The following is a 23,657-nucleotide window of genomic DNA, read 5'->3' on the forward strand; positions in this document are numbered from 1 at the left end:
TTTCCATCTTCGATGACCTCTGAAGCATCTACTGTTGATTCCTCCTGCACATCATCTAATTCTTAATTTGACTAAATCATTTTTCCCTTGTTCACCAATTGTTGCAGCTTCATAATCCTCACAATTAACCTTGTCGACTTGCCCTCTGGTGGCCATCGATAAACAACTCTAATGATGATTCTCCTACATGCACTCTTCTCTTCTCTTCTCTTTAGTGACATTAATTGATTAATGCATGATGCATGCCCTCTAGTTATCAGTGGATTTCCTCGCTTGCAAGCCCTAAATTAATTTACTTTACACAAGCAATTAAGAATTCAAACTGAATGCAACAATGGTGATAGAATTCGATACTCTCATCTATAAATTAAGGAACACAACCTTTAGTTCCTCATATATATTACCTCCATGAATGTTATGGCTCAAAATGAATCTTCTACCTCAAGTATTGATGTGATGGTTCTTTTGAATGCCACAAAACTTGACTTGTGACGAAAGGATTTCATTAATAGCCAAGTATTAATTTCAATGATTCTTTTAGTTAGTTTTTAAAATTATAATTATCATCGTATGCTGCGGTGGTAAGAAACAAGGATGATTCTCATGTAATGATGTTTCAAATCTCACATTGGGTATTTTCAAACGTCTACAGAGTTCGAATAATTGGTGACATTGGGGTGCTATGCCAGGACCTACTTATGTTTTTTGAATTTATTTGGTGGTCGGGTTGTCCACCTCTTGGACTAATTGGAACCAAGGTCTAGATACATGAATTAACAAAAAAAATATTAAAATTACAACTATCAAATTGCTACTATCCATAGTGGTTGACTCTATTAACTAATATGAATTTTTTTCTTTGTCATTGGAAGAAATTATTCTTATGGTAGTTGTTTATGTTTATTCATCCATAATTTTTAACACGTATATGTCATGTTCAAAAAATTCATATATGATCTTTCATCATCCATCCAATTGACTACGCACTCTAGGGTTTTCCAAGACTGATTATTTTCTCTTGGTGCAATATTAGCTCTACTCTTTAGAATCTATTTAGAACTTAGACAAGGCTTGACTTTTTTTATTATTATTATTAACCTTCTTCTGCCTTCATAAGAATGTCTTCAATCTCTCAGAACAAGTGTATTTTTTACTTTCTTAAATGAGTTAAAAATATTGATGCTTATAGTAATCTAAAGCAAAATATATATATATATATATATACATCATAAATTTTCAAATTTCACACGTATAATATGTCTTAAGTAAAATTTAAAATTTCCAAATTTCAAAAGTCTATTTCACCTTTTACCATTACACCATAGCTTCGATGGCTCAAATAACTTCTTTGTATCTTCCACTACTATAGTTAAAGTATTTGAAGCCCTACTACAATCACACAACTTAACATTACCTTCACCATCTAACATACCAATATTGGAAAATTCACAATTGATTCTAATCAATAAGGGTTCCCATATAATCCACATTTTTAATATTTCTTAAAATTCATAACTTATATGTAATTGTTTTTATCAAAAAGAATAAAATGAAAGACCGTTTGCATGGTCAATCTAAGTTTTCAACAACCTTCTAGTGCAGGAAGAAAGGTCTTCGAAAACACAGTAGGGATAAGAAAGTAGCTTTCATAAATTTTAATAACTCATACAAGTCAAAGTCAAACTCTATTATTATTATTATTATTATTATTTTTATTTTGACTTTCTTCATCCCCGAAGGAAAAAAGAACTCATTTTTAGGATTACGTAGCTTTCTGTTTTGTTGTCCTGAGAGGAAGTTTGGCCACTGCCATAAATTATAATAACTCATACAGGGTGAAAGTCAAAGTCAAACTCTATTATTATATTATTTTTTCTTTTTGATTGTGATTGTCTTCTTCCCCGAAGAAAAACGAAGTCAACATATATATCTCAGTCGTTGTTACTTATGTTCTCATTTTTAAGATAAAAACTACGAATTAATTACAAGGCTTCAGATTTTTTAGTGAAGAGCATAGATATTTCTGAGAAATCATTTTTAACCAGTTCCCATCCTTCTCGTTCCATATCTTTAACCAGTTACTTTCGATTGAACAGTCAATATTTATAATGAGAAAATTAAGAACTTCAAAAAGACTGACATGATATTGTGCATGGTGGTAACTGTTCAGAATGCAAGTACAGAAATCTTCTCCCTCTTGGACTTGAATTATTTATGCATGGTGTTGGGTTCGGGACTCTATTGGTGAGGTGGAAGCTCAAGTTCAGAATTTGAAAATAAGACTGTAAACGAGTCTAGTTTTATGATATTCAAATTTATTTTACAAGATAATCGAATTAAATCAAATCGAATTAACCTAAAATAAACTAAGTCATTCAAATGGTTGTTCAAGCATGATTTGTTTGTTTTTTACATGCTTGAGTTTGGTTGAAGATTAATTTTAAACTTATTTGATTGACATGATAATATAAGCTTGTTTATTCATCTTAAAAGATTTTTTTATTTATTTGTCATGTTGATTAGAGTTTATTATTGAACATAGTTCATAAACTTGAATATTGTTCATCAATATTTCATAATTTCTATTTATGAATATTAATTAGTTGGACTCGTATATTGTTCGACTTTGTACATATTGAATAAATTGCAATAATTAGTTTATACTAAGTCGAACATCAGACTTAAGCATGGACATTTAATTGATTCGTTTACGATACTGTATACTTAGAGATCTGAAAGCGGCAGTAGTATATATATAACAGTGTGAACGTGCATCTTTCACTGCCTCCGAGAGATTCTTCGGCAATTAACATCAGCTTTGAGATTGGGCTGAAGCCTTTAATTTACCTGAATGATTTGTTTCTTCCGGAAGCCCAAGAAAATGGCTCTCTATTTCTTTTTCTTATGCTTGCTAAGCAATAAGCATAGCTCGTCGAAGACAAGCTTCACTTGTGGCAATACTTTTGTTGGCATATATCACAAACATGACACTAATTTAACTCTACATAACATGACATTAATTTAAAAATTATGATAATGACACTGATTTAAATATCACTAAACATGTAAAATTAGTTGACTTAGTATAATTCCCCTCTGTAGGATGGCCCTTGGGACTCTTGTGAGTACTATATGTAAAATTATTATTATTTAAATAATCATTGAGATTAGGTAGTGTTTTAGCTAGCAAACAATTATATATAAAACAGTACATGATCATATATATACCTACACCACATGCGCGCATTAATTAGTATCTAAACATGGCTCTCCAAATTAATTAACTTCGCCCCGATTAATCCAATTAAGCACTGCACACATGCACAATGCCAAATTAAGATATGCATTAATTAGGTCAATGCCTAATTATTTATATATCTGCCTTTACTATACCTTTCTCACTGCTTCTTAATTACTTATTAAAACGAAGCAAATTAAAGGCACCAAGCCATTCCTTGTCTCCTTCATGTTTCTCTTTGGTGACGAGACCATGCATCATGCAGGTCCATTAATTAGTTAATGCTTAATTATTAAAGTAGAGATCGATGCTTCGAGCTGTTTAATTAATTTGCATGGTGCTGTCCTAAGCATACTGCAAGCCAATGTCAACTTCTCCATAATTACAATTATAAAATGGCCAGCCAGACTCCATCACTGAGTTCAGTGCTGAGTTGGGCACAGGGCAGAGACAAAAAGCATATTAATTAATTGGAAGTCTATCTGGACTTGGCTAACTGCACTACCTTTAATTCCATTAGTTAATTAAGCATCTATATATATATATATATGACAAGGGTTATATATATAAGACACTTTTTTAATTTCATTAGTTACTAAAAGTTAATCATAATCTATGCTTGCTCTGTGGCATTAATATAATTGTGGAGTTGTGTTTAATTATCTGAAGGTTGGATTAGGGAGTAGTACTGAAGGTCGTCTCGTGGTGGAAGACAGTCAGTCGTCTGCATGTGTAGTTGAAGCTAGCTAGTGCATTGTCAGATGAGCTTGTATACTGCAGCTCTATTCATTCATCACAGACATGCCCACAATGACAAAGATATCTCTTCATTTTGTCGTTGAAAGCATGCATAAGCCTGGAAGTGCACAAGCCAAGTGCCATGATGAGAAAAAACTATTGTCACAAAATAAAAGTAGGAAGTTATTGGGGAGGTAATATAATCACACCTAATATGTAGGCTTAATCCAATTGTCTCCTTCGTGAAGGTTGTCATGGACTCCATGAATGTTAATTTCGAAACTCCATGAAGATAAACTTGTAGCTCGTGCTATGGACCATTAGATGCTTGACAAAGTACATTAACATAACAATTGTGTGTGGCTTAGGTTAACAAAATTAAATTTCAAAGTATTAATTGAGTTATTAGTCATGTATACTTTTATATATAATAAGTTGGTTCGTACTTTACTAGGAAACCAACTCACCCTCACTACAATCATTTATGCAACTCTATCATTCGGGTACTAACTCGACACCCTGGGGACCACCCTCACTACAATCATGTTAGTGGTTGAAGTTGCATGCATTTCTTGGTGTCGACCTAACCCTTGTCATCTCCCTCATTATTTAACAAAGTAACACATATTTAATTACTTATTAACTAGGCACTTATATTAAATTATATGATCATTTTCAAACTAAAATTTTAAATTCAAATAAATAGATGAATTCTATGAGGATATTAGAGTTTACTCATACTTTCAAAATAATCAATTAAACGACCAAAAAAATAATCATGCATTTACTTTAACTAAAAGTGCACATATATACTTTCAAATTCACATATACTTTAACTAAAATTTTGAATTTGAATAAAAAGATATAGATTAAAAGGTCGTTAAAGTGCACATATACTTTTAAACTGATCAAATAATTCAAATGATCAGATAATAATTTCAGTAAAACAAAACTCTTGCATAGTTATTCTATTTTTCAAATTTTAAGTTTTAATAGATAGATACTAGCTATTAGAGTATTATATCATGCTTTTAAAATCATAAAATGATTTAAAATTTTTCATATATTAGTGTTAATGCAAACAAGGAAAAGAATGATACAAATAAAGAAATAAATTAAATATCACAGAAAAAATTTTAAAAAATAAATTGAAGGTAAATTTTAGATTGATTTATCCTCGATAAAAGGAAAGAAATAAAAATAAATTAAAAATATTCAAGATAGGAGCATTTATAATAAATTAGCGATTTAATTTTTATTATTTGATCATTAATATTTTTTATTTTAATATTAGATAGGAAATAGTAATAATCTATGCTAGATTAGTCTATTTATTTATTTAAAATATTTATTTTTTAATTTATCGTAAAGTTAATTTAGTCTATAAAACAAGAACAAAGTATTGTATTTTAAACCTCTTTAAATTAATATAATTTTCAATTTTACTTCTCTATGTGATAATTGTTTCCTCTATGTTAGATTTTCCCTTCTTTGCCTCATCTATTTTATTTTTCATTATATTTTTTAATTTAAATTTTCTCATTGTAGAACACCTTTCATATCCACTTTATTTTAGTCATATTGTAAGAAAGATTGATTACAATACTTGTTCATTTTATTTTTCAATTTATTAAATATAAGTTAAATTTTTATATTAGTAAGGGTATGCTAATTACCTTAGAGAAGTTAGAGTATTCATCTTCGAATGTTGATTTTGTTATAGGTTCCGTAGCATCATTATCATTATGGTCTTTGTGCTATATGATTTCAATGAAAACATAAATATTATTCTCTTTATACAACGAACTCAGATATTCTCTACTCGTTAAAATGGATGATCAAAAAAGAATATTTCAAAATCAAAATGCATAAAAGGAAAACAAAGTGTATCATTTATTATTATTATTATTTTGTGTGTGTAGGGAGAGGTAAATTCTATTTCTATCACAAGAGAAAAACAAGTCAAGTGACTCCTATTTCGAGCTTGCTAAAGAAAAAAATTGGTGCAAGACATGACTAAATGACATGCCTTGGTCAAGCCACAACTAACTCGATTTTTCTCATGATCCATTGGTTTAATTTACAAAGGGCAGTAAGTTTATCAGAACGATATTTAATAAATTACATGTAATTTGAAATTGATTGTGAACCTTTAACAAGTCATTTGAATTGATCCTTGATTTGCTTGATGTGGTCACGAGACGAGCATTAGTATTAACAAGAATAATCCAAGCATACGGAATGTGAAGATCATCTGTCGATTAATATCTGAAATTTAGATGTCTAAATCATAACAAAAAAATTACATGCTCAACATTTCGACTTAAAGTATTATATTTTTATTATATTTGAAAATATTTATATAATAGAATATTTGAAGTAGGGTGTTCTTTTTTTCCCCACGTTTTAGATTAAAAAAAGATGCCACTTTTAATTTTACAAATTTTTGCTAAATTGGAATTTTTTTTTATATAATAGAATATTTGAAGTAGGGTGCTCTTTTTTTTCACGTTTTAGATTAAAAAAAAGATGCCACTTTTAATTTTACAATTTTTTGCTAAATTGGAAAAATTTTATATTTCAAAATATTTATATAATATAATATTTGAAGTAGGGCGTTCTTTTTTTCCACGTTTTAGATTAAAAAAATGCCACTTTTAATTTTACAAATGTTTGCTAAATTGAAAAATTTTATATTTCAAAATATTTATGGTGTTCTTTTTTTTCACGTTTTAGATTAAAAAAAAGATGCCACTTTTAATTTTACAGATTTTTGCTAAATTGGAAAAAATTTCATCCAAAAAAAGAATATTTTCCAGCCGCAGATATGGCTACCAGCTCAGCAATCAATGGCGGTGACTCATCACCACGCGGTATTTATCAACATGAATTTTCAAATAATCGACTCGACACGCATTCTAGTCACGTGCGCGACACGTCACATCACCGACTCACCTCGCCTCTATTTATGTCCCTTCTCATCTTCCATTAACGCCTGCTTCAATCTCCTCCTCTGTTTCCGCTCCATCTTCAACTTCTCTCCTCCGATTCATTCTTTTCCTAACTGAAAGAGAAGTGTTTCTTCTTCTTCTTCTTCTTCTTATTCCTTCTCTGCTGTCTTTTTTTAATTGTTTTCTTGATTAGATACTGTTAATCGATAGAGGCAAGAGAAGGTAATTCGCGTTCATCATATGCATACCAAAATGTTGAGTAACAGTAGGGATGGAGCTCTGCCGCTGGCTTCCTTGAACCACATCTCCATCGTTTGCAGATCGGTGGAGGCGTCGCTCGATTTCTACCAAAACGTCCTCGGCTTCCTCCCCATCCGCCGCCCCTGCTCCTTCACCTTCGATGGCGCCTGGTATTTCTTTCACTCCTCCACTGCTCGTCTCCCACTCTCTGTCTTTTTTTTTTTCTCACCTTCTTCACGCACGCATTCAGGTTATTCAACTACGGAATCGGCATCCACTTGCTTCAGAGCGAGGACCTTGAAAAGATGCCCAAGAAGAGGGAGATCAATCCCAAGGACAACCACATCTCCTTCCAGGTAACGTCTCCTCGTCCTTCTCTTCGCTCGGTGGCATTGTGAATTGATTAGGGATCAATTAATGAATTGAATGGCGCAGTGCGAGAGCTTGGCGTTGGTGGAGAAGAAGCTGAAGGAGCTGGAGATACCGTACATCCAGAGCCGCGTGGAGGAGGGAGGGATCTACGTGGACCAGCTCTTCTTCCACGACCCCGACGGCTTCATGATCGAGGTCTGCAACTGCGACAACCTGCCGGTGGTCGCCCTCTCCGGCGAACCCATCATGGCCTGCAAGCGAGTCGCCTCCCTCATTTCCCAGCAGCACCCACATCAAGAAGCGGTGTAGCATCTTGCTACTGGGGAGGCTCTCTATCTCTATCTGCTCTGCAGTACGACCACGGTAATAATCAGATCAGGCTCAGCAGCGCATCGTTAAATCTGAATCTGTCTTCGCTTTTTTCTCTTTTGGTTTTATTTCTGTTTGGAGTGTTGTGCGTAGCGGCCAAGGTGTAGGTGAGGACGGCGATTAGCCTGAAACAATCGGTTGTTTGTGGAGGCCAGTTGTCACTCCTCGTCGTATTATGTTTCATCAATCAGTGGACGTGTTTTACATGCAATTTTCTTCTTCACCTTCATCTTCATCTTCATCTTCATCTTCTTCCTCGGTTTGGTACAAGTCATGCGTCGGCTCTGGTGAAAACGTTGTTTGTAGACGCTCTTTCGCTTCTCTGTAAATAAAAAATCTACCAGATGCGATCGTAGGTTGCAAGAATTTCCTCCAAACCATCTAAAATTTCTGGAATGTAGACGATTTTTTTAGTTAGAAGTTAAATATTCGTCCTATTTAAAATTTGAACAGACGATGCCAATTTGTTTTTTTTTCAGAATTAGTCCTTCTTCCGGATTTAAATGGTTATTGGGAAATTTTAATGAGATTGAATCAGTACTCATATTTCAGAATTAGTTGAATTTTAAGACTTAAATATTTAAATTATCAAATATGAGTTTTGTTATATTGCACATCGTATTTAATTTTTTTTCCAATTTTTATTTCCTCTAACATAAATTTAAAAAATTTTACAAAAAAAATAAATAAAATAATACTAAGATGGAGGCACAAGACAAGTAATACAGGTTACTTGTACTTTTAAAAATTATCAAAAGACTAAAAAATAATCACGTAACTAAAATTGTTATATGAAATTATTTTACTCAAGACTAACAAAAATCTCCTACATGAGATCTTTCTCCTTAAAATTGAAAACTATTAGATGATTATGTAACCATTTTAATCAAAATTATTAGATGTATTTATTGTTGGTGGAGCAAAAGAAAGGTGGAGAAGAAATAGATTTATTATGGTTGGTGGAATAGATTGAGGAAAAAAATAGAAAGAGGATATATTTTTTATTGTAATTATAAAAAATATTTTTTATATTTATTATCAAAATAATATTTTATTTTATTTTATCATTTTATTTAAACTTCAATCCATACTAATAATATTATATTATAATAATTATGTATTATGATATGAGTATTTGATCTTTAGTAATATTATTTTTAGATATTAATATTATATTATAATAATTATGAGATTTTAGAATGGTTAGAATGGTAGAATAGTTAATAAAAAGGTTGTTCTTTTTATTTTTACTTAACAAGAATAAAAAAATGCTTGAGAAGTGAGAAAATCGACCATGTCCATATAAGGGCGCGGGGCGGGGTCCCATGATAATAATAATAGCAGAACAGAACAGAACAGAACAGAACACAGGTTTTGGTTAATTTATTGGGTATTTATGTTTTTTTTACAACTCTTGAAAATGAAATTAAAAAAAAAAAGGTAGAGTGCCGAGCAAACCTACTTTAGCAAAAGAAACTTAGGAAAGTGATTTAAAATTCCTGCATCGTTCGTCCTTTTCTTTCTCTATATCGTACCTAGCTAATCAATAAAAATTTAACACTTCAACGTGCAAGAGGACACTGAAATAGTCTAAAACACGTACATTTGCACCCTGATTTCTGCAAAATTGCATGCCATCACATCAGTACAAGAGCCACTGAATGCGACATGGCACCCTAAGTTTTTGGCTCTCTCTTCTCTTCTCTTCTCTTAAGTGTTTGATGATACACGTACAGCATGTGCTGTGCTTACATTTTCAGGCACCATGGGAGCTGATTGGAGGTAGCTAGACTTCCAAACCATTCTATCAGACGTGGTGAAATTAAAGATCTCCAATCACTTTGTGAATCCACTAGCTGAAGCAAACGCCAAGTGAAATTCTGATCCTATCTATGAATGAAGGAGAGTGCTTTATTTGTACTTATAATACTTAGACTTGCCCAAAGAGATAAACTTTGCTAGCTCGGATCATTTGGATATATTTTTCTTTACCAAACTTTAATCCATTTGGACTCTTTCGACCTATTTGTAGTTTCTGTTGATGTTCCAAGTTCCAACCCTTGCATATTTGACACTTGTCAAAATTATCATATATTATTCCTAACTCAAATCTTTTACTAATCGTTTGCCAACCACGACAATCTCTCCTTACTTTAAGCCTCCACTTAAAACACAAACTCTTATATCATCTTATTGTCTTTAGTGTACTATGTATCATTAACAAAGATTTATCTTTTATACTAGGATTCACCTCTTTATATGCATTATTGGTAATGATCTTACTTTACAATAGAAAGAAAATCATATCTGTCAAGGTACGTAAATTCCTTTATTTACTTTCATCAAAATTTTAAAGGAAAGGAAATAACATAATTTTCTATTCTGACGAAATGACTTTATGTAACCTTTTATTGAGGTCGGTTATAAAGTCCTACCATAATCACATTAATTGGCCAACTAGGATGATAATTCAATTCCCCTAATAAAATGGCTATAGTCGACCTCCATTCTTGAGCTAATCAACTTTCTTAACTTCTATCGTAAAGGCTTCGATCGTGTCACTCAAAAATTGTAGTTGTTACGTCGAGGAATAACTTTCTCTACCTTAACCAAATTCTCCGCATGCATGGCTCAACTATCTTACTTATTAGCCGCAAAGCTCAATATAATTATGTGGTGTCTAATCTCAGCTCATATCCATTAATTAATAATATATTACTGCTCCCTTTGAGATTATTAATTGAAAATTAACTTTATAAGTAATTAACTGGCCGGCGAACTGATATAGTAATAATTAATGAATAGGGCAATGCATGGTTAATATAATTACATGAAAGAGAGAGGAGGATAATGCAACAAGAAAATCCAAACTTGTTAATTATCATTGCAATTAAGATAATCAATTAAGTGGCTAGCTAATTATGAAATTTCTGAGCATTATTCTAATTCTAAACCATCCATCCATGTGGCATGCCTCGTTGCTTCAGAATATAATTAATCTTAATTATTGTCTGAAATTTGTCATATCTAGCTAGCGCTAGCTGCCGATGACAAAAGTTTGTTGTTAATATATATATAATATATTAATCGATCATGTGAGCAAGCCACGACAGCGAAGGCGTTGTATGTTCTTGGGTTTTCCACGCAAGCAGAAGGCGACTTGGCCCTGTAGGTTAGTGCGATCAGTCGCGGCAAGTACAGCGAACGAAAGCAATAATATTATATATATATATATATATATATATATATATATATATATATATATATATATATATATATATATATATTTAACTCAGATATTTAATTCTGAAAAATCAATTAATTCTCATGAAAATTTCTCATCGACCACGTGCAGTGCAGACTATAGTACGTCCTCCGTGATAAAGAAAGCTAGCTCATCAAATGTTAATTTTATATATAGCCAATGTATGCTCGAGAAACACGTTTGACAAATTAAGTGAGAACCATTTTTTTTTAAAAATATTCAATAAAAATAAATTTAGCTGACGAGTATTAAAATATTTAAATAAATATGAATTTATAACTCCATTAGTCATTGAAAATATGAATAATTACGTTTGGCAACGGTGACTCCATATGTTTAGTTTCAACGTAAACTTCAATGATTTATAATAACTGTCACTGATTGAATTTATAGAATATATTAATTATAATACTTATATTTTAACATGTATTTCTCCGGACAAAACAATGATATTCTTCAAATATTTATTATAATTATACGATTTTAGAGATAAAGCATCTTGAGCTTCTAAATATTTGGATATACATATCTTTTTACATCTTAAATATTTTTCCTAAATATTTGGTACGAAGCCTTTTAATTTGGATTGAGCCCAAAAAATAAAATCATGAGAAGTTAGGTTCAAAATGGACAATATCATACCATTGTGAAGATATTTTGATTTGATCGGTCCGAACAAGTGGTATTAGAGTCATATATGGTCTATATAAAGTAATGTGGAAACCGTCGAAACCATCTTCCTTAATGACCCACATCCTTTACTCCTCTCTATGTTACCCTTCACACCTTTGCCTTCAAAGTCCACTTTCCTCTGTTGTTGACTTTGATGTCTCGATGATCCTCATCCTATGGTCCCTTAGTTATCATACAACCTTTTTCAATCTCAACAATCCTCGAGCGCCCAAGCTTCCCACTTGGCTACACTAGATCAATGCTCTAGAGGTGCACCAGCACCATCTTAGTGCTTCTCATCCTACGTCCTTCAAATATCTCATAACATCCTTTTCTAATCTCTTCGGACCTCCAAACCACTAAGTGTGTTACCTTAGTTATGTAAGCCATGAGCTCTTAAAATTCCATGTGTAGTCCTGCGAGTCCTTGCACTCTTAAACATAAATATTAAATCATAAGATAATGTCTAATTTAAACTCTTTATTTAAACATTAAAATTTAAGATCACACTAGACCACTTGGAAAATGATTGCATCAACAGGGTCAACCTTATTCTTATAGTATACGGTGACATTTTTAAGGTTTCATGTAGCTTACTACCAATCGGAAACATCTAGGTAACAAAAATATTGTGTTTAGTCTACCCAAAATAACATTTTGAACTCCCTAATTTATAGAAAGTAAGTTAGGTTAATCTAATATTTTTGGTAGGATAACCTAAGATAATTAAGGTGACTAGACCTTTTATTGATCAACTAAGATATGAATATATATTGGCTTCTAATTAACAAATATAAAAAAAATAGTTTTTGCTCAACAAAAGAGTTTTACTAATCAACCAAAGAATATAAAAATACAATCATTATACCTCATTTAAATGTCAATTGTGGTGATTATTTTGCATAAGAACAAGCATGAAAACATCGCAAGCATAATTACCCCATCTTTGTTGAAGTGCGAAAGCGTCATCAAGAGACTTTAGAAAGCTTTCAAGGTTACATCCTTAGATTGAAAACTCCTTGGATAACTCTATTCTTACTTAAGGTTAATTTTTATCCTGCACGGTAAGTTGTGAGATTTGTATCTCTTTAGATCTATTTAATGTACGTATCATTGTAGAAAGAATAGTTGAAAATCTCATTTGTTAAAGAATTTGTTCTCGTGCCCTCTTAATGATAAATTGTAAGGGCTTGTTCCATTATATTGCCTCATATCGAAGAACAATTTATTACTTTAGTTTTGGATTATCACACCAAAGCAATAAATCATGAACATCAAAATTTAGAGTTACAAACCACATAAAACCATCATGTTAGCGTTGTATATTCTTTTATTTATTTTTTTCTATTTTATTATTGGCACTATATATAATACACACTTATTTTTATTGAGTTTTTAAATTTGTTAGAGAAATTCAACACTCGCTATTTACCTCCCTCTAGCCGATCGATATCAATTGATGATATATATATATATATATATATATATATATATATATATATATATATATATATATATATATATATATATATATATATATATATATATATAACTTCATATTACAATTTTTTTTCATTATAAAAACTTCTTTATTTGTTTATAAATTTGATAAAATTAAGTTTTGTATGAATATAGTTAGAATATTATTCACGAACAAATCATCATTTCTAATCAATTCAATGAATATTAATTACTAAATTACATATATAAAAATTTAATTATTTAATTGACCTTGTATGTAAATGTAAGCTTGGGCATGCTTCCCATATAAGGAATTAACATTGAATCCATCCTCTTCCAGTTTCAGATGCTCCGATGGGGACCAATTAAGGGATTGATTGCTAAACGCTTAATTCTCTCTGAGCTGCTCACCTTCACCTGTCTCTCTGTTCTCTCGCTGCTCCGTGGCACGGCATGGCATGAAGGAGACAGTGCGCAAACCCACATGCAATGTCTTCGTCTTCGTCTTCGTCTTCGTCATCAAATAAAATACAAACACAAATCGCACCTCCAGACAGCTCTGATCATTGATCCACCTTCAGTTTTAATTACAAGAAGAAATGCCCAGACCAGTAAGCAACAACCAACATTCTACGTGCTTCTTCCAGTTGGATTTACTGGAATTCGGATCGATGCTAGAATCTGATACAGATTTAATTTATTTGAATGCGAGAATTTGATGAGAATGTTGAAAAATGGAAAAGAAATTTTGATATTTGCACTTGCTTGTGTCAGGAGGTGAGAGGGCGGAAGATGACCGGGGCGCCGTGCTGGGGGTAGAGGAGCATGAGCACGGTGGGGGCGTGGACGTAGGAGGGCGAGAGGCGGAAGGCGAAGCGCTGGAGGAGGACGGCCATGGTGAGCTTGGCCTCGAGGATGGCCAGGTTCTGGCCTATGCACATGCGGGGGCCGAGGCCGAAGGGGAGGAACGCGGTCGGGTGCCGGGCGGCGCACGCTGCGCCGTCTGCGAACCGCTCGGGGGAGAACGCCGCCACGTTGGCCCCCCACAGCTCGGGGTCGTGGTGCAGGCCCATGATGGGAATCAGTATCTCGGTCCCCGATGGGATCCAGTATCCGCCCAGCGCCACGTCCCTCTTAGCCTCCCGGATCGTCGCCACAGCCGGCGGGTAAAGCCGCAGCGTCTCGTGAATTATCATTCCCAGCGTCTTCAACTTGGGGAGGTGCTCCCAGGAAGGCACGTCGCGGCCGCCGCAGACCCGGAGGACCTCCTCCCGCGCGCGCTCCTGCCACTCCGGGTGCATTGCCAGAAGCACCGTCGTCCAGGTCAACAGATTGGAAGTGGTCTGCTTCCCGGCGAAGAAGAACGTCTTGCACTCCTCCACAATGTCGCCAACGGTCATCGACGACGACGCAGTACTGCTCTGTTTCGATCCGCCTGCATCTATCATCAGACCAAGCAGATCCTTCGCATTGCCATGGGACTTGGTTGATCCCTTCTCCTCCTCCGGCCGTTTTCTCCGCCGGCCGATCAACTCGACTAAGTGTCTCCTGATTTCCTTCTCCAATTTCCACGAATTCGTATTCGTTTTCGTGGGCAAAAATCTGATTTTGACCATTTTAATAGAATTAAATTATCGGAACAGATTTCGAGTACGATAGCTCCAGTAAGTCAGACAACGACGCGATACCGGAAGCCAGGAATGAAGACGTTGCGAAAAGCTTCTGCTGCGAGCGTCATCTGTCGACTCTGCAGCTGGAACACAGCCTTTCCCTCGTCGTAGCTTCTCCCGAAGGTGGTTTGGGTGACGACATCCTCTGCCACACTCTGGAACCACTCGGAGACGTTGATTTCCACTTCTTCGCCGGAGATAAGCAGCCCCTCTACCATCCCGAGCACGCTCTTGCCTACGAAAGGCATCAGCAGCTGGAGGAGGAGCGAGCCCAACCAATTCCAGAATTAACTAAAAGGGAAAAGGACGACGCTGGAAATGCCAACGGAGGAGGAAGTGAAACAGGGCCTACTTTGAGGTTGTCCATGTGGAAGGTCGGGGTGAGGACCTTGCGGTGGTGCGCCCACTTCTTGTCCCGGAGATTCACCAGCCCGTCTCCCTCCAGCTGCCGGGCCACCGGGTGTGGCTCGTAGCGCTCGAAGACACCGGACCGTGCCAGGAGTATCTCCCGGATGAGCTCCGGGTCGGTGACGGCCAGCCGCGGCGTCGCCCCAAACCACAGCAGGAAGGGGGAGCCTGAAACAGAGACACCAAAAGCTAAAGAGAAAGGGGGGACACCGAGAAGAGGAATAGACAGCAGAGTACGTACCGTAGATGTTCTTCCAGTGGTGGTAGAAGGGGAGGACTCTGGGGAGGATGTTGTGGTTATCGAGAGGCATGGTGAGCTTGGAGGAGGAGTTCGGCATGAGGGCAGTCATCTCTCTGATGCAGCCGATGAAGAAGCAGTAAGGGGGGCCGCGAATGCCCTGCTGGGCAAAGCGCCGCTCCACCCGCCTGGGCCTCCACCACAAGGCGTCGAGAAGCTTCAATGCCATGGCAGCGCAGACCACGATGACGCCCTGCGACAAGCACCATTGCCACTGCAGCCCCATGCCCTTCTTGGCGACGACATTTGGAGAGACAGGGATAGGGATTATATAATATAGGCGGCGCAGGGAAACGGCGCCGTCGATAAACAACGGGTCAACGAGAGAAGCAGACAATTTGTTGTCGGGAAATGACTAAAATGACTTTGTCTTAGCTCAATTACATCTCCACGACGTCCGTACATACAGTCACCTCATCAGTCGTCACTGTGCAAAATAGATGATTGAAGATTATTTTTTAAAAAATAAAATAACTATGAAAAAATAAAAAATAAAAAAAATGATTTCAAATCGGGGTTGTTTCAGACATCACCGTGCTCGTAGTCATAGTCAAGTCTAACGTATAGCAAATGCTTTATTTTATTTGCATAGAAAATAATTTTTAAAGTATTATTATTATTATTTTCAATTTGATAATGTTTAAGCATATATATATCCCCTTGGGCTTTGAAGTTTCTTTTCGTAAAAAAAAAAAAAACTGAGTGACTTTGTTACAGGATTTGATTGAGGTCCCAAAGCATTATTCAAAAGGTTGATCGAGACTATAATTACATATGTAATTAATCTTAATCTACTTCATTTGACAATGTTCATATATCAAGTTGACAACATACAAGATATGAGATCAATCATTCACTTAAATGTTTCCCAACAAAACCTTGATTAGATGATGTAATGACTTGCTCAAGTCATATTTTGAATAAAGTAGTCAATCTTTCTTAGTGATTCATAGTAATTTCCTCTTGATTGCACGGGGATCTCAATACTCCAATGAATTAAAGATCTTTTCTAAGTATGCAGTAAATCGACTTATTATAGTGCATCTATTGTACCAAAATTTTTAGAATCGTATTTGTGAGAAAATCACACATAAGTTTGTTCTTCAACTAGCAAAAGAGGTTATATAATCTGCCCAACCTCTAAGGATGTTTGCTTGACCAACTAATTTAAGAATATAGAGAATAAGAGCTTCTAAATATATAATTGATGGAGTATAGTAGTGAAAAGATATATAAAATATGTTGGTGCAATTGATTTCTGATCAAAGTTGACTAAGATCAAATTGGCTTAAGTTGACTTTTGATGCTTGATCAATATATTAGTTGGACGTTAAGTAGATCAGAATTAATTAGATATTTGACAGTCGATTAATATATTAGTTGGTTTAGCAAAAAATCAAAGTACATCATAGTTGATTAAAATAGTTGGAAGTCCAATAGAGAATTGACATGAGGTGAGAAGTTCAAGTGAGTCATAGTTGACTAGATATTTGATGGTAAAAAATCCAACAAGAAATTCACATAAAAAGTGATGTCCAAGTATATTAATATGGATGATCAAACACTTGATACGAAATATGAAGTCCAAATGGATCATGAAGGACATAACACTTGACATAAGAAACAAAATCCAAATGGATCGTGGAGGACTTGATACTTGAAGGATGATGGAAGTCCTGATAATTCAAGATTGATCGAATGTTAGGTATGAGTAAAGGAAATTCTAACAAATTAAAATTGATCCAATGATTGCATCCATGGAGGAGACTCAAAAAGTTTTGTGCTTATGATGTACTAAGGGTCTAATGAAGGTGAACTTAATGGCAACATAAATCATTAACTATGTTGAAGATTTAGAGGCTAGAGAGCTATGAGAGATTACAAGTGAAACATAATCTTTGGGCAACATCATCAAGGGATGATATGAGGTTGAAAACCTAAAAGCTATGTGACTTGTAAAAGATTATGAGTGATTGTAATATTAAGATTCACACTTTTAGCAACATTATTAAGAATGATGTGTATGATTAGGTCAAAGTTTGTATTACCAAATGGCTTGTAGGAAGCATCAAACCAAGAGACCACATGTTCTTGGTTGTAGTCAACGGTTAAGGTTGATCTCATAGCTTTGAGTGGGCTTACAATGATGTAAACGAGTGAAGTGGGAATTTCTAAGTATATTAATTCGATCGTTGGTAAACCTCAGTTGACTAAAATGTTGAGTTAACGTGAGAGTCACTTAAATGCCAAGGTTACTATTTGCATCTCATCAAGTCACTTGAGGTGAGTAAAATGGAGTCATTAGAAACTTTTCTATATAAGCCTATCAAGGTGTTTGGCTTTGAAAGGGTGCATGAAAACAAGTGTGACCCAGTGCTCATATTGAACAAAGCTCCATGCATGGGCTTTTAAAGAAAGGTTTCTTGAATAAACTATTCATAACTTTTCTTTCTTTGCCTACATTTTTAATTTGTATTTAGAGAAGAATCATTTGTATAGGGCTTTCTCCACCTCTAGTAATGGAAATTTTATTATTGGATTTGTAGAAGTGATTCACCTGATGAACCAATACATGGTCGAGTAGGAGTAAAGCTCTTAACTATATAACATCTTATGATTACTAATGATAAAATTGTTTATATATGTTGCGAGAGATTTTTTTAAAGTCATCATCTATCCCCTCTTCCCTTCTAATCAGTTTGAGCCATCGCCACATTGATCTTATAGAATTTCCAAAGTATATCTTATGAATTATTCCTTGACTTGTTCTTTAAGTGGTGCATCTATTTATAGTTTATCTTAAACCTCTTAAAGCTCAATCTTTCTTCCACTGATCTTTTTCTTGCTGGAGTCATCAAAGCCAACGACGTGCTAAGGAGAGGGGCTAAGGGCTTGGTTACTAGAGCTACTAGCGTTTTCAAATGCTAAGCTCGTCTTTGGCGAACAACTAAACGAAGGTCACATGTACATCCTTTTGAAGTAGAGGCTTCCAATATTTACTATCTCGATCGGATCAAAATAGCAAGGACATCAAATTTATGTCTTTCTCCATCTTATCCATAAAAGTTTTAAAGTCGTTGAAACCTTCACATGCTTGTGTGTAGGTCCACCCTTTTACTAAAGAGTGACTTAGCCAATTGGAATCATAAACTTTATATGATTTTCAATTAAACATTTTCTTATATCTTACCCGCTCCTGTAGGAGAAGATTAGTGTATAATTAATTAAAGAGATAATTATTATTAATTAACATATTGTATTTTAAAATAATAATAATAGATTCCTCAATTTATTATATATATATATATTTTACTTTATCTTTTGATGAAAATTTCGTCCAGAGTAAAAAAAAAAAAAAAATCTAAAGCTCTTTCTTTTTACCCATTGAAATCGGATCAAACGCAGGGCGCGACGAGGAAGCCTTCAAAGGAACAAGCGCATGCCCTGCGTCCACGGATCAATTTCGGGAAGAACCAGCGATAAAAAGGGAAAAAATTTAGTGTTTGTAACAATTCCGAGGTAGGTCCATCTCAATTGGATTCTGTTTAAATCTCCCTTACCCCTTGCAAATCTGCTCTCTCCTCGCACGTTATCGGCACTGCGCATCTACTCAGATATCCCTCGGCGCCTCGCTTGGAATCATGGAGAGAGTTATCTCAGCGCAGGGCCTCCTTTCCCTCCCTTCCGCACCACAAGCTCGCACCTTCCACCAACCCCTCCGCCGGAGGTTTTCCTTCGCCGCCGCCCGTTTCGCCTCCCCGATCTTCCGCGCGCGGTCGCCGAGCCACGCTGTACACGGCTTCGACTCCGGAGAGAAAATCCCGTCGCCTCTGGGGCTGAGAGCTGCCTTCGACCCCCAAAGGCGGCTCCTTTCCTCTCCGCTTTATGGGAATCCGAGGAAAGCTCCGAACTTTAGCGCCGGCGCGGCGGTTCCCGCCGGAGGCGCTGGATTCGCGGAGGGCGAGGCGGAGAAGCCTAAGTTGCTGGGTGTCGAAATCACAACCTTGAAGAAGATAATTCCTTTGGGGATTATGTTCTTTTGTATTCTTTTCAATTATACCATTCTCAGGGACACCAAGGATGTGCTCGTGGTGACGGCCAAGGGGAGCAGCGCCGAGATCATACCTTTCTTGAAGACCTGGGTGAACCTGCCGTTGGCCATCGGGTTCATGCTCTTGTACACTAAGCTGTCGAACGTGCTGTCGAAGGAGGCTCTCTTCTACACCGTGATCTTTCCCTTCATAGCCTTTTTTGGGGCATTTGCCTTTTTGCTGTATCCTCTACGAGATGCCATCCATCCCACGGCTCTCGCCGACAGGCTCCTGGCGGCGCTCGGTCCGAGCTTCCTCGGCCCCGTTGCAATTTTGAGGATTTGGAGCTTCTGCCTCTTCTATGTCATGGCAGAGCTGTGGGGAAGTGTTGTCATCTCCGTCCTCTTCTGGGGGTTTGCCAATCAGGTGATATGTGATTTCTTCGTGGAATTGTTTTGATTGTTTCCTTAATTTTATTATTTACCATTGAGCATGTTCCTTGGTATATATGTGATCACGATTTCTAACTTTGAATATGCGATCTATCAGTTCAGGACATGTTTTTTTTTTTTTTTTTGCGATTCATCGATTAACCACATACCTAACGAGTGTAGTTCTGAGAAATGAACCAATTTCTATCTGTGATCACACAAGTCAAGCATATCATCTCTCATCTCCCTTGCCATTAAGAGAGATTGAATTCATCACTGTTCTAGTATCATATTAGGATTTAATTACCAACTTACTTCAAAAGTGTAAGTTGCTAAGCATCATTAGCTAATGCTAGTTGTGTGTAATGATTTCTTCTCAGTTTTCCATTTTTTTAATTAATTGTTTTATGGGTCAATTAACATGAATCAATTGAACGAGTTGATTGGTGTAATGTTCACCATGAAGTACATTCAAAATGCCAAATTTTGCTTGCTTGTGGATAAAAAAAACATGTCTAACCTTTTTGTTTAAGATTCACTGGTTTATATTTGCATGAACTCTGGTTTGTTTTCTCTTAATTTTACAAATCATGGCTGTACTTGAGATACAGGGAAACAATGTATTCTAAACTCTCCATAATGCTAATGTTGCTATTTTCTCTATGATTTATCAGCACATGTAAAACTTCTTTTTCTTGCAGATTACTACTGTTGCAGAAGCCAAAGAATTCTACCCGTTGTTTGGACTTGGGGCCAATATTGCTCTCATCTTCTCTGGAAGAACAGTAAAATACTTCTCTAATCTGCGCAAGAATTTGGGACCGGGGGTTGATGGTTGGGCAATTTCACTCAAAGGAATGATGAGCATTGTTGTGCTTCTTGGATTTGTAATATCTGGAATCTATTGGGGTGTGAACAAATTTGTGGTGAATGACCCATCTCTTCCAAGATCAAACCGCAAGAAGAAGGTTTGCTTTGGAGATAATATAGGACCATGTTTACTTTTGCGTATTCTGTTCTGACAATGATTATTCATTGTGTAGGAAAAGCCAAAGCTAGGCATGAACGAGAGCCTGAAGGTTTTGTTGTCCTCTAGATATGTGAGGGATCTAGCAACTTTAGTGGTTGCTTATGGTATCAGCATTAACCTAGTAGAAGTCACATGGAAATCCAAGCTCAAAGCGCAGGTAACCTTTTTCTGTAAAAGTCATGTCAAATTTAATTGAGGATGGTGTAATTTCTTAAACGTTATCTCTGGGTACCTTTTTTGGCAGTTTCCAAGTCCAAATGAGTATTCATCTTTCATGGGTGATTTCTCAACCGCGACTGGTATTGCAACATTTACAATGATGTTGGTAGGGAGGTGGATTCTCCGAAAGTTTGGTTGGGGGGTGGCAGCCATGATTACTCCCACAGTTCTGCTTCTAACAGGAGTGGGATTCTTCTCGCTGATCTTGTTTGGTGAGCCTTTGGCTCCTCTATTGGGAAGTATCGGTATTACTCCTCTGCTTGCTGCTGTTTATGTGGGTGCATTACAGAATATTTTCAGTAAGAGTGCGAAATACAGCTTGTTTGATCCTTGCAAAGAAATGGCTTACATTCCGTTGGATGAAGAGATGAAGGTCAGTGTTCTTTCCTTCATTACCTCTCTATGAGCACTACATCGAATTTAGAAACAGGCCCAAGCATTGTGATCTGTATATGTGTAGGTTGTTTTAATCACTCTTTGATAGAGTATCTTTTTCTTAAAAGAGCTATCATAACCTTGCTATATCGGTTTAGAATGGTGTGTGTTATCAAAATTCTCTGTTTATGAATGATTTTACTTTAATCGGTTAGTTTCTTGTTCTGGTTAGCAAAGTTGTTAGTATTGGAGTAACCAACTGGATCAAAACAACTCATGATGACAAATTTTTTAGGCCAAACCTTGTAGCTGACAAAGAAGTCTGTTCTAGTACCTGTTCATTCTTCTGTTCAGTGCTGAAGTATTGTTTCTAGCCATAGTTTTAGTTTTCATGTCATAAACCGACAAAGTAAAGTTTTGCATCTACTCTTGATTCTTCTCTACTATGTAGATTGTTCCGTGGATCTTAGTGTTCTGGATGGTTCTTTATGTCATTTTGATGCAAAATAGTTATGTTTTGTATAGTTCACTAGTCAGTCTGGAAGTCTTCGACACTTTTAGCATCTCATCTCTACTGTACTAATTGAGTATTCATCTGTTAGAATTGCATAAGCCACATATTCGAGATGAAATAGCACTAATGATCCTTGCTCGATAATCCGTTGAATAATATTCTAGTTATCTTTAACTGAAACTTGTTGAAAAATAGATTAGTTTGTTACTATATCATCAGTACCTTACAATATCACCAAATAGCTGTTATATTGAGTTTTCCATATTTCTTCTTTCTCGGTCAAATGCTTCCATGTTCAGTTTGCTAATGTAGTTATTGCTCGTTTCCTTTTTCTTTTTTTTTTTGAATAAACCACAGGTTAAAGGGAAGGCTGCTATTGATGTTGTCTGCAACCCCTTAGGAAAGTCGGGAGGCGCCTTGATCCAACAATTTATGATTTTGACATTTGGCTCGCTAGCTAACTCAACTCCATACCTGGGAGGAATTCTTCTGGTGATTGTTCTTGCATGGATAGGTGCTGCAAGATCCCTGGACTCTCAGTTCTCTCCCTTGGCTAAGGAGCTGCTCGAGAAGGAGAAACTGCTGAAAGAAAAGTCTAATGTGCCTCCAATCGAGGCAACAAAAGAAGAAACTGAAGAGTTGCTCGCTGTTGAATCTGCAGCTGGCGAGAAGTCATCGAATGGGTCACCTTTGAATCAAAAATCAGCCCCAGAATCTGAGGCTACCTCAGAAACCTCCAGTAAGCATGGTCAGTGAAATTACCTGACCAAGTAAATATTACAAGGATGCTTTAGTAAACTAGATTACAGTCTTGCATCATATAGGAATAACTTAAGAATGCACCTGAGAAAACTACTTCTCCTCGCCTGTTTTGGTAAGAACCCAGACCTATTTCAACATTTTATCGCACCGAGTATGAGTGTTTGCTCGCAAATATTAGCTCGTCAAGAACTATGTCAGTTACTCTACTGATTCATGTTCATGTTTTACAATATATCCAAATATTGCTCACCTTCATTTCTTAGCAGTAGGGGTTAATGCAAGTATTCAAGTAGAGTTAACTAACTTGTCGGCGAAGATTTAAGCCAGTAGATTGGAAGTTAAACTTAGTTCTTAATTGTTTCTTATCATTTTCTTGAGTGTAAGGCATGGGAAAGTTCATATTGGAGTAGATGATGAATATAGATCGAGTACTTCGACTTCAACCCCTTCCGAAGCGGCAATGGTTGAATGGAACCGGCATTGGTCTAAATTAGAAGATCCACTTTCAGAACTGCACCAGCCTAAGACTGAGATGCAGTTGGTTCACCAAAGAGACAAGGGAAGAAAAACAAACTTGTTTCTGACAATAGAATAGTTAAGAAATATGTGTTTC

The 23,657-nt window shown here is 35.8% G+C and overlaps 3 protein-coding genes across 3 annotated transcripts; 2 read left to right on the top strand and 1 right to left on the bottom strand.

Annotated features, from left to right (window-relative positions):
• The first annotated feature begins 6,979 nt into the window (after positions 1 to 6,979).
• Positions 6,980 to 8,137, top strand: LOC141820348 (glyoxylase I 4-like). The gene is made up of 3 exons (XM_074707643.1): positions 6,980 to 7,337; positions 7,418 to 7,523; positions 7,603 to 8,137. Exons 1-3 carry the CDS (start codon positions 7,168 to 7,170, stop codon positions 7,846 to 7,848), a joined length of 522 nt encoding a protein of 173 aa, XP_074563744.1. The 5' UTR covers positions 6,980 to 7,167; the 3' UTR covers positions 7,849 to 8,137.
• A 5,939-nt stretch (positions 8,138 to 14,076) lies between these two features.
• Positions 14,077 to 15,851, bottom strand: LOC141820345 (cytochrome P450 734A6-like). The gene is made up of 4 exons (XM_074707640.1): positions 15,626 to 15,851; positions 15,329 to 15,552; positions 14,995 to 15,230; positions 14,077 to 14,908 (listed from the first exon to the last, which is right to left on the bottom strand). The coding sequence occupies exons 1-4, from the start codon at positions 15,849 to 15,851 to the stop codon at positions 14,077 to 14,079; spliced, it is 1,518 nt and encodes a 505-aa protein (XP_074563741.1).
• A 3,396-nt stretch (positions 15,852 to 19,247) lies between these two features.
• LOC141820396 (plastidic ATP/ADP-transporter-like) lies at positions 19,248 to 23,306 on the top strand. Its single transcript, XM_074707703.1, has 5 exons — positions 19,248 to 20,139; positions 20,846 to 21,112; positions 21,188 to 21,331; positions 21,419 to 21,766; positions 22,640 to 23,306. The coding sequence occupies exons 1-5, from the start codon at positions 19,324 to 19,326 to the stop codon at positions 23,036 to 23,038; spliced, it is 1,974 nt and encodes a 657-aa protein (XP_074563804.1). The 5' UTR covers positions 19,248 to 19,323; the 3' UTR covers positions 23,039 to 23,306.
• The last annotated feature ends 351 nt before the right edge of the window (positions 23,307 to 23,657 follow it).

Source organism: Curcuma longa, unplaced genomic scaffold, assembly GCF_044706935.1.
Source record: "Curcuma longa cultivar G26 ecotype Majalengka, Jawa Barat unplaced genomic scaffold, ITB_CL_G26_1.1 utg3290_np1212_1714210_RagTag, whole genome shotgun sequence".
NCBI classification, from domain to species: Eukaryota; Viridiplantae; Streptophyta; class Magnoliopsida; order Zingiberales; family Zingiberaceae; genus Curcuma; species Curcuma longa.